The sequence below is a fragment of the Aulonocara sp. 'chitande type north' Nkhata Bay genome, linkage group LG10 (genome assembly GCF_057382095.1).
Source record: "Aulonocara sp. 'chitande type north' Nkhata Bay isolate Kocher_YH1m ecotype deep benthic linkage group LG10, A_spYH_male_GT1.1, whole genome shotgun sequence".
Lineage (NCBI taxonomy): Eukaryota > Metazoa > Chordata > Actinopteri > Cichliformes > Cichlidae > Aulonocara > Aulonocara sp. 'chitande type north' Nkhata Bay.
In genome coordinates this window covers 33,596,564-33,608,317 of record NC_141353.1, presented here as the reverse complement: position 1 = coordinate 33,608,317, position 11,754 = coordinate 33,596,564, and the positions used below count along the sequence as shown (strand labels likewise).

At 36.9% G+C, this 11,754-nt stretch overlaps 1 protein-coding gene across 1 annotated transcript; it reads left to right on the top strand.

Annotated features, from left to right (window-relative positions):
• Positions 1–3,281: 3,281 nt before the first annotated feature.
• Positions 3,282–4,647, top strand: hrh2b (histamine receptor H2b). The gene is made up of 2 exons (XM_086307380.1): positions 3,282–3,902; positions 4,171–4,647. Exons 1-2 carry the CDS (start codon positions 3,282–3,284, stop codon positions 4,645–4,647), a joined length of 1,098 nt encoding a protein of 365 aa, XP_086163506.1.
• Positions 4,648–11,754: the final 7,107 nt, after the last annotated feature.

Sequence of the window (11,754 nt, the reverse complement as noted above, 5' to 3'; positions counted from 1 at the left end):
ATGGCCAAGTACAGGTGAAACAAAGGCTGCTTTAAATTCATTAACTTGAAGCATGAGAAGACAAATGGTAATGTCATGATTTGAAATAATGGCCTAGTTATGAGTTGATTATGATACAATTATATTATTATATTATTATAGGTAGTTCTTAACTTCACATACTTTACAGGAAAGAAGAAATAATTACATTGTAAGTCAATTTGATTCGTGATTAAATAATAGCGCCCAAATTTTGGAGGAAAGGAGATACAAATTATACCGTAAGTAATTTTAAGTACTGCATAAATATTTTTAAGTACTGCCTAATTTGTTTGTAATTGTGCGAAGAATAAACCACCTTACATCTTAAGAAAACTGTCATTTTTGATAAACTGCACCTTACCTAACTTTCAGGTATTTACTGTAAAAGGAAAGGAGACACTCATTTCCTGTACACTCTTCTTATGTTATGTTATGCTTGAACAGTATTTGTGGAAGAAAAAAATTTAATTTAGAATTTGGCTCCATCATTATGAGATCTCCAAAGTCTGCAAATGCTGAGACTTATCACATTTACACTGGTAAATTTAAAAGAAAATCAAATCACGGAATATCCATTATGCACATCATCATATGGAGGAACATTTAGGTGAGGGGTGTTGGCATTTTGTGTGCTTTTTTTTTAGAAGGAACACTGTTAGCAGAACAGTATGTGTAGGGATTTTTAAAAAAAAAAAGCATTTTGAAGAGTATTGTTCACAACTGTTGCCTGTGAAGCCAGAAATATGGATCTGACTTTCTTTAATTAATTAATTAAATTACATGAATCTATTTTATTCAATAGGGATTATGCTTTTTAGATAATTTGCAGAAAATTAAAGTGAAATGACAAAAAACAGTCAACTATACATACGTTATAATGATTAAAAAATGTTTAAAAATTGTTAAATTAGAATCTAATTAATTAATTTTTAAAAACTGTGATTTATTTTACACCAAACTTTGATGTTTACTGTGAAAAATTCTATTTGGCTAATTTAATTTGATTTGAGCGATTTGGTTTCATTTAGAAGTGTGTACCTAATGAACCTTTCTGAAAAATGCCGACTGTCAAAATTTTGATCTACAATGTTTTAGAGATGCCATTCACTATAGGCTATAATAGGCTATGGCTGTATCTAGAAATAATAACTTTCTTCCTGAAAATATATTTAAAAAAAATAATTGAAAAACTTAATTAGCTCTACCTACATTTACACCTGATTAGTCTGTGTACCTAGCATGTTCCTGAGACAAAACCTCGTGACTAAATTAATCACATATCCTCTCTTCCAAAAATAGGATCTTTGAACACGGTTGTCAAAAGAACAATAATTATTCTGTTATCATTACTTATCATTCTATTATTGTTGGAACACAGCCATAATTTCCTCCACCCCAATATAAACACCATAACGCGATATCTGTTCTTATTATTTTTGCATGTTTGCTGTCGCAGCATGAATTACATTCTGTTGTGAAACCCCTGAAGAGGATCTGGATCGGTGCCACAAAACAAAATTACCACAACTGTAATCTAAACATGAATGAACAGTTTGTCTTGGTAAACATGTCATAAAGTTGAGGCTCTGGTATCTTACGTTCTGTTTAAACCATGCTCACTAAATATTGCATGTGTCTCTGATGTTTGTCTAAGGCCAAAAAACAAAAAAAACAAAAACACTAGCGATGAAACAGTCTATGATTGTAGCTATTTTCATGTGTCTAATTTCTATTTTGAATTAATTTAAAAAATGATGCATGGACAACACATGAAGCATGACAACATACATTATACAGATGTGATCAAATTAAATTAACTCTTACAGGAAATTGGTTTATGTTGCTTATTATTAAACTATGAGTTGCATCCATCAGCACTGGCTCAAGGCAGGGCAGCTGTCAAACACGCCAAAGAAAAACAGCGCGAGTCTGTTCATTTAGGGTTTTTATATTTTCATACTGTAAAATTTGATGTAAGTCGGGATTTTTTTGTCTTTTAAAAGTCCTCCCATGCTTAAAGAGCTTTAATGTTTATGTCTTCTTATACCATTAGACTTATACTATTGTCTTTTATGACTGTTTTAATATCTTGTTATGCATTACGCTGATGGTTGTGCATAATATAGTGTAGCTAGTAAAAATTTGCATCTAGGGACAGTTTTTTTTATTTCTATTTGTTGTATATTTTACAGCAGATCTGGCAGTTATGGATAGTGTAACATGGGGAAATGTCAGTGTGGGTGTCATTACTTGGGTGCATTTCTGTCTATAGAGGACTCCTCAACTGGATGTATTTGTTTATTTAACAATATAAGGCACAATGCAAGGGTTGTATACATTTCTCTGGTCTAAGTTCTATGAGTCACGGTAAATTCAACATGATTTTGTGAAAGAAAATGGAAAATGTTATTGTGGAATGCTTTAATATGTGTTGAAAAAATATGTAACTTTACTTAGCAGTGTTACAGATTCCCTGGGAGGTCAAATCCAAAGTCAGAGTAGAGATCAATTTTCTCATTTCTGATTTCAACTGAGAACATTTGGTCTTAGAACTGCATTAGTAGCATAAAAAATCAAAAACCAAATCTTTTATGAAGATTTATTTTTTATTGGATAGTGGAGGAATGAAGATGAGACAAGAAAGTAGGAAGAGCACGCAGAGAAAGACATGCAGAAAAGGTCCAGAGCTCATGCTGCATTCAGTGTGTAGCATATGATCGCCTGTCAGTATTGTAGTCCACTGTCTTATATTGAATTATTTATATTTTTATGGAAACCTTATTACTTAAAAAACAAATTGAAGTGACACTATTTTATATCTACATATACACACCTAATGTCAGGATTTGTATGCAGCCCTGTGCATAGTTTGCTTATTTGTCATTTTCTCAGTGACCATCTGTGGTATATTGACCTTTAACAGCGTTGGACTTGGACTTTTTCATTAAATGACAGAGGGATAAACATGTTTCCTTTTTATAGCTTTTTAAGTAACCCCATTGTTTTTGTTTTTCATCAGGGTCATGTTTACTTCAGAGGCTGTGGCAATGTGAAACAAGAGAAGACTATGAAGGGCTTTCCATACAGAGATAAACCTTTAAACCAGACTGCTTCTATGCACATAGATACCATGGAAAAGACAGTCTGAGGGACCTGACAACAGCTGAGAAACTTTGGAGATAAGCAGATGAGGCATTTTCAATATTTACTACTGAGGTACTGGCAGTAGCACTGTTCCAGTGCCAGAGAAGGAGTGCATCATGATCGCCACAGCACTGCGCTGGCTCATCCTGGTGTTTTTCATCATTCTAACCATTGGTGGTAACGTGCTAGTGTGTTTGGCTGTAGGAATGAGCCGTCGACTATGGAGAATTGCTAACTGCTTCGTGGTTTCGCTGGCAGTGACAGATCTCCTCCTTGGCCTACTGGTGCTTCCCTTGTCCGCCACTGTGGAGCTGCGCAGCGGGGAATGGCCGTTTGGAGAAGCCCTGTGCAACATCTACATTTCATTAGACGTCATGCTGTGCACGGCCTCCATCCTGACCCTCCTAGCAATCAGTGTGGACCGATACCTTGCTATTTCAGCACCCCTTAGCCACTCCCGGAGAGTTACACCTCTAAGGGTGACATTGGCTATCATCACCATCTGGGCTATGTCACTAGCTGTGTCCGTTCTGCCTATCCACTTGGGGTGGAACACAGCGGACTACAGGGTTCAAAACTTAGCCTGGGGCATGGGGGATGATGAAAAAGAGGGCTACTACTGTCAGTTTGGATGGAATAACAACTATGTTCTTCTTTATGCCTTTGGCTCATTTTACCTGCCTCTGATGGTTATGTGTGGAATGTATCTTTGCATATTCAGGATGGCACGAGAACAGGTCAGTGTTTATTATGATTTTGTCAAAGGTCATTACTTCAAGGCTTACATTTCTTTTTGAAGATGTCTGGCCAACTGCTATAGAAATACATATATGAATAAAGATATTTTTTTGTTTTTTCAGTGGACATTTAAATGGGATTTATTTAAATTCATATTGTCTTGTAATTGTAAATCCTTGACTATCAAATCAGTGACTTGGTTAAGTCCCAAGATCTCATTATCTTTGTCCCCTGGCTCTCTGTCCTTCTCTTAACCAATCTTTTCAGGCTAGGCGAATTCGTGCTACCCTGCCATCATTTGCACGTACAGCAACTGCAGTAATAGCCCGAGAGCACAAAGCTACAGTGACCCTGGCTGCAGTACTTGGGGCTTTTGTCATCTGTTGGTTCCCTTACTTCACCTACTTCACCTGGATTGGAATGAAGGAAAAGACAAACCCGCCTAATACACTTCACTCCGTAGTCCTGTGGTTGGGTTATTTTAACTCTACCCTTAATCCAATACTTTATCCAGCCTTTAACAGGGATTTCCACAGAGCCTACAGAGAGCTGCTTCACTGCAAAAGACTATATCGGAGAAAACTGCACCTTAACGGTGTATCGGTAAATAAGCGATTGACCTTTACCAATGGAAAAAGACTTTCTCAACAGTGTGAGGGACAGATAGACATACAAGAAAAAGACACAGAGGAGAAGACCCTCACGCTACAAATGGGAAATAGTATTCCTGATGAGCCAAGATGAAATGCTATGGATGTTGTCTCCCCAATAGAATCTAGAGTTCCAGCAAAATATTGCTTACTATTACTCACTCAAAGTAAAAGATTACCCAATGGTTTACACTGTCACTCATTTCTAGATGATAGATAGTGCCAAAGTTTATGCAATCCCAGGCACAGTACAATAAATGTTATATAAAAGTTTTATTAATGATTAATAACACTGTTATTGGAAAATAACATAAATCTTTACATGTTTATTTTAAGTTGCACATTTTTCTTTGGTTATAATAGTGTTGGACTAAGACAGAAGTTTGAACTGCATGTTTTTAACTGCTGTCTTCAGTGTAGCGAAGTTGATCTGAGTCAAATAAATAGATGACCCAGTAAGCTTCCCAGAAAGCTGCATGGAGACATGTGTAGTTAAAAGTTTGCAAATTGTTTATTTTTAAACCCTCCAGCCCTGCTATTCAAAGTAAATAAGTGACCAGCAAGTTCATTTGATATGTGCAATATGTGTATGAACCCAAATAGGACAAACAGAAGGACTTCCTGGACACTTTTACAGATTAACTGCAGTTGAACAAGATATACTTTTTAAAGAAAAATATGAGTTAAGCTATGATAACGACCAGCTCTTTTCTTTTATCTTAATGGACATGAGCTACATCATTATAGCTATGCTGCCTTTATGTATTATAAATACATCAACAGATGAGATCACTTATCTGCCATTATAGACAGAAGTGAAACTTATGCACAGTGGTGATATAGACTACTGTAAAAATCAAATCTACGTAAATCTAAGCAAAATGTATGATTTCTGCTTACATTTTTAATTTATAATGAAATTAGCACAGCAAGAGATTAATGCATTCAGTGTATTTATGAAGCATTCTCATTTCATGTTATATTTGTTATTTTTATTCCATAAAAGTATTTTTATTAATTACCTCCTAACTCTACCAAATCAAACATTACTCAAAAGTAAACTGTGGCATGAATGTTGTGAATATTTTACAGACAGTGTGCTATATACTGAATAATGCTCTAACATGGTTTTATTTGTGTCTTTGAATGTATGAAGAAGATTGTCAGTGGGAACTTAATTCAACAAAACTCATTAACAAGGCAAGCTGGACCTTACTGCACCAAGCACAGCTCAGAGTGAGTGTTGCATGTACAGCTTCCTGCACGTAGGTGCTGTGGGAGGTTTCATTGGCATTTCAGAAGGACAAATGTTCTTCCTGCAGGAGAAACATAAACAGAGAGTCATGAACATTTAATAAATGGGCTTTCTTTCCTGGACATTACATCTGTTTCTATGCATTATATTAAACTGTTTATTTATTACTGCAACTGCAGAATGTGCAGCTTTCTCTTTGTCTTTTCAAAATCTGAAGTGAGTGAAGTGAGAGATATGCTCTTGTGAATGTTGATTATAATCAATATTTGTTTGCTTTGTGTGTTTAATTGGGAAAAAAATGATAGCTGAAAACATCATTCATCAGAAAATTAATGAACTGATCCTTATTTTTTAAGCTCTGATATGTATCTGTATGTATAATGTATATTGCATTGCTTAAAAAATACATATTATAAGTAAGTACAAATAACTTATGCAAACAACAGGTTCCATTCTTTAACAGGATATACAAATCTAACTTAGTCTGGGTTGTCTGTGCTGCAGATTAACTAAACCAGACTGAATATAAAGGTCAGAAAGACAATCAAGATACAAGAGTGCTTTCTGTAGTCATCGGCATACATGATGGGACCAAATTGTAATTTTTCATTGTGATTAAGCTGATGAAAAAGCCGATGCGTCATCATGGCCTTTATGAAAACGCATCGTTGGCTCAGAAGTGCTCTAATCCAAAATTTTTACTTGCCTCACTATTTATTTAAGGCCTGATACATTTGAAACCTTTTATAGTCTCAGATGTGCAGTCCTTTATCTCTGTTTACCTGTGTATCGTCAGTTCCAGCATTACACCTCTAGGGCCGAGGATAAATAAAATTAAATGTCCAAAGAGCAGCACTTTTATCTAACTGTCAATAGCTGGATTATTATAGCTTTGGAGTGTGTCTCTGTGCGAACGGTTATTTGTCCACGTTTATGTAACACCGCACATATATGTCACATCACATACGCGTAACAGCAGGTCTGCTGTTGAGGATTGCCATTTCAGCATCAGTTATCTTTGTAAATAAAATTCTCTTTTACCAGTGTTTAAGATGAACCGCTGGGTTAAGGGCACACAGTAAAAAAAAAAAAAAAAAAGAAAAGAAAAGAAAAGAAAGAAAAAAATGTGTGTCATGTCAGTTTCACTTTGGCACAAAATGTTAAATCTCATTTGTCTGAAACTATGCAAAAACCATCATATGAAACTATGAAATTCTTTAATAAGATTGAGTTGTTGTTAATTGCAGTTATTTTTTTGGTAATGATCTTTCAAAACAAAAGTCTATAACTAAAGTAAACAATTTAATATGCTGTGATTCTGGCTTGAAGTGGAAACTTGAGTTAACTGTTAGTTTTAGTTTTAGATTTCTTCCTGTTGAAAGTGAGTTTTTCCCTACTGCTTGCTCACAGGGGATGATCTTATTGTTGGGAATTTATTCTCTGTAATACTGTAGGGCATTTACCTTACAGAATAAAGCGCCTTGAGGTGACTGCTATTGTGATTTGGAGCTACACAAACTTGAATTTAGCCAAATTCAAAAAAAAAACAAAGCAAGATGTAGTTTTTTGAACCCATCATTTACAGAGGTGGAACCATGTGTCAAAAATGACACAACACAAGCTTCTGAATGACCTGATATTACATTACATTGCCAAAGGATCAGTCTCTAATTAATCCACTATAGGATTAGTTGGGCCAAAATAATCCTATATAGTGGATTAATTCTTTTCATAGGAGTATATTTCATAGCTTCACCCTGAGTGGCTGAGCAGGCATGGGAATAGTTTTCAGAGATGATTCACCAAGATCAACTGTTTTTTTTTTTTGTTTGTTTGTTTGTGTTTTCTTCTAGATGCCCATATATCAGTGAAAATGTCAGTGAACAAACCATATATTTCCAGCAGGTGGCAGTGTTAGCCAGCTTTCTCTCTGATGACTTGTTTAACATCTGAAGCGTATTTGCTTTTCAAGGCCTTAGTCTTTCTCCATGTGGCACAAAGCAAACATGCAGAAATCAACAATTATGGATTATTAAAATAACAGTAAATCAAGGTACAGTCTGCTGATTGTGGTTATATCTCTGCAATAACTAATATCAACATATTAAAAAGAGCGCTCTGACAGCATAATGCATTGGACGAGGAACAGCAGTCAGAGGCAGAGTTTAGCAGGTCTTTAGGATTCATTAGAGACCACTCGAGTCATTAAGATCAGAACCCTTCTGGAATGTACCCAATGTGCAGCTTTGGGATTAGAAAGAGACAAAGTGAGTTTTTTTATTATTATGATTATTATTATTTAATTAAGATCCGAATTGACTCTCCTTAGGTCAAAGATAAGAAAAGAGAACTAATAGAAATGATATCAGCTCATAAATACAGTTTTTTGTTTTCTTTTGTTTTTATGTGAGTCTAAAAATTCAAAAGCGTTCTCTAATTTTCACATAGTCTGTGCCCAGTCACTGCCATTTGTTCATTTATTTGGTATCTATCTGTTTATTGTCTTGGGATTGTGATAAGAGCATTTAAATATCCTCATGCATTATGCAACGGAGTAGGAGGAGAAGGTGGGTGGTGAGGTGAAGAAAAAAATAACTTAAAATAAGATTCCTTTTCTGGTTTCAGTGCCATCATGAAAGTCTGCATACGCTTGCTAATACTGCCTTTGCATGTGATTGGAGGCTGTTGGCTGGTGTTTGTTAAGTCGCACGTCCTAATTGTCCCCAGTAGACCCAAACAGGACAGCAGCTGCCATGGATAATTAAACAAATTTCTTCCGCAGGCTGCACTGGGAGTTGACGGAGGTTTTACAATTGTTTTAGAATTAACACATAAAAGTGAAAGAACTACTCTACGCTATACGCTTCCGATAACAACCGCACTCTGCGTCTGGAGCCTAATCTGGAGCTATTTTGCGTTTGCACTGAAAAGGTTGTAACACGTGTTTGTGCTGTGCCTTCCTCTCTGATGCAGTACAGGCTTTCTTTGTGGAGTCAGCACTTCTGTTCTACCTACATTAGTGTCAGCTGCAGCAGAGGAAGTGCACAGATTTGCAGCTCTGTGGGAGAGCCGGAATAACTGTACAACTTTACAGGTTTTGCTTTTAGGTTTAGAAGTACTGAAAATGGGATAAAGGCATGTTATTAATAAAGTTGTGTTTTCTTACGCTATATCAACATTCTTTTCTTACTGTAGCAGCTTACACAAGATCGTCTTTCTTTATGTTTCTGTCTGGTTTCTGACGGACTTGTGCGTTGACAGAGCAAAAAATAAATAAATAAATAAATTTTTCTATGTATACTCCATTTGCCATCGTGGGTCTGTGTGTATTTTTGTATGCCGGTCTAGCTTTTGGCTCTGCTTCTTATCTCAGCTCCATGGCTTCCCACTGTTCTTGTCACTTCGCATCGTTCCATGCGCAGATGACTGCTAAGCTAAACTCCTGTAGAGATCCAGGAGCTGGTTTGTCTGAGCATGCTCAGTGCGGGGGCTTGGAAGACTTAACATCTGAGTGTGGGAGGCAGCACACTGCTGCTGCAGGGGTCAGCTGTGCGGATGCCTGCACCCAACAGCAGTTGTTTTCATACTGACAGCACTGAACAGATAACCCCGAGGAAATGGCAAAAAATCTGTAGCTTCCCTCGCCAGGATCATCAGAATGAGTGCAGGAAAGAGCACCGGGGGTTCGACTTTCAAGCAATTTGATTCAAAATATGCACTATTTGAAAAAGCCTTCTTTGTGCTTGAGGAATGTGCTTCACTATGGCAACAATATTTTCTGCCAATATGTGACAAAGTATTTCATCATTTCATTTATTCAGATTCATCACCATGGATACTATGACCAAACCAGTTCTTCTCTCTTCAACTTCCTTTGGCTTCTTTTTAGTGATCTTTGTAGAATATTGCTGCCAACATTTTTTTATGACTAATGTCACTTTTGCCTGGTACACAATGATAGATCAAATAATTGGTTTGGGTTATGACGTTGATGAAGGGCTGTACTAATAACTATGCCACAGAGCACACTCTCTAGAAGTGGTGCAGAAATTAGACCAGTGAATTATCCAAGTTCTATGTGTGTTGACATTGCCATGGCTACTAATGGTCTCTGCGGGGCAGACATGATTACAATGAGTATGTGGATGAAGCAGCAGACGAGAATGCCAATGGGTGACTTTCTGGATTCGCAAGGTGCTTTGCAGCTTTGTTGGAAAGCACATCTAATGATAAAGCAACCTGTAAAGAAATCTCATAACAGAAATTCGTGAACTTAACATATCTTTTATTTCTTGCTGGCTTCATAGACTGTATATAAGACATGGAAATAGCCACCATGACATAAGCCACTGTGTTGACTGAACTCTGATGATTAATGAAGATGAGGGCTGTTTCCCTATAGACTCCCATACAATCAGAAGTGTTTCTGCAACCAGCTGAGTTGTCCCTGTCTACCCATTAAAAAGAATGGCAGGTTTAAAGCACTTTTACGCTGACTTCTCTTTTCAGCTTGTAAATTACTGCAATTTTGTTGCTACTGTGTCTGACAGCTAGCTTGAGTGCCATCCATTAAATACTCCATATCCTTTCTGTAATTTTCACAGAAGTGTCCATGAAACAAAGGCTGGAACTTGTGGAGGAGCAGTTGTTGTTTGCACATACAGATAAGGCTGCAGTCTGAATGACTGAAGGGAAAGAAGCAGGTTTCTGAAACAGTTACAATCTCCAGACGGCACAAAACATGGTAGAAAGGAAAGTTGCAAGTCACCCTGTGATTTAACTGATGAGTTGTCTCTTGCTAATCATAAATCTGAAGACACTGAAGAAGAGCTGAAGTGTACCATAAGCAGCTTTTAATAACTCCTTTAGAACTAAAGCAAGAAAAGCGTACACAGAAATAATGGGGAGGATACATCAAATCTTAGATGCTGGATTAGCATTTTCACCACTTCCATCTTGGACCAGCAGTGTGTGAAACTTTTTCTCATTCCTGAAGACTTGTCAACCTCAAGTTGCTAGCCAATGGCCATGGATAATCCTCCATTGTGAAAGATAGTATAACCAAGAATTAATAAATCTGACATTTTTTAATAAATGTGACATTTTTGGGTCACCTTAATCCAGTGGTTCCCAAACTTTTTTTGCTGGGCCCCCCCGCGTGCACACACACGCACTTACACATCCTCCAACCACACACACCCATATTCTGCTCCATTGCGGTTTATTTCACACCTCAAACATTTAGTAAACAATTAAGCAAATGCAAGTAATCTGCAGGTAGTAATAAAATAAACTACTAACTCTTTTACGCTACGTCCACACCTACAGGGGTGTTTTTGAAAACGCAGCTGTTTCGTCACCGAAAACGGAGATTTTTTAAAACTCCTTTTTTGCTTTTATGTGTGGACGAGGAATACAGAGTTCGTCACGCAACGTCAAAGGTGTGTGCCTTTTGTTATTGTTTACATGAGATAGATTGCAGAATGGCAGATAGAGACGAAATACTGTTAATCTGACTGTCTTCAGGTTTTACATGCAGTTACTGTCCCTCCATTTACAAAGGCAGAGGCCTCACAGTGTGATTATTTTACGTGTAGTTGTTTTTTTCCTGTGTAATAATATTCAACATTGCTGTCAATACATTTTTTTAAAAAATGCCTCTCTGTGCAAAATGGGTTTAAAAACATAAACAGCTGTGAGATACTGTTTGTCCGTGATTTGAACCGAGGGAACAAATCGTGGCAGGATCAGCCTGATGTTATTTGTATCCCACTGTAACTTTACTGTATAAAGAGCTAACATCTCCAGGAGTAGTTAGTCATTACAACAAGTGTTTGTGAACTAAAAATCAAGAATGTGGGATACTGTTTGTCCATGATTTGAAGAGCCCAGCGGGTGCTCCCGACGAAGGGAAAACCAATTCTGCAGGGGAGACCTACCTTTGCA

Coding starts and splice junctions, on each gene's coding strand:
- hrh2b (XM_086307380.1), top strand. CDS start 3,282: ATGATCGCCACAGCACTGCGCTGGCTCATCCTGGTGTTTTTCATCATT. Junction 3,903..4,170: donor TCAGGATGGCACGAGAACAG/GTCAGTGTTTAT, acceptor CAATCTTTTCAG/GCTAGGCGAATTCGTGCTAC.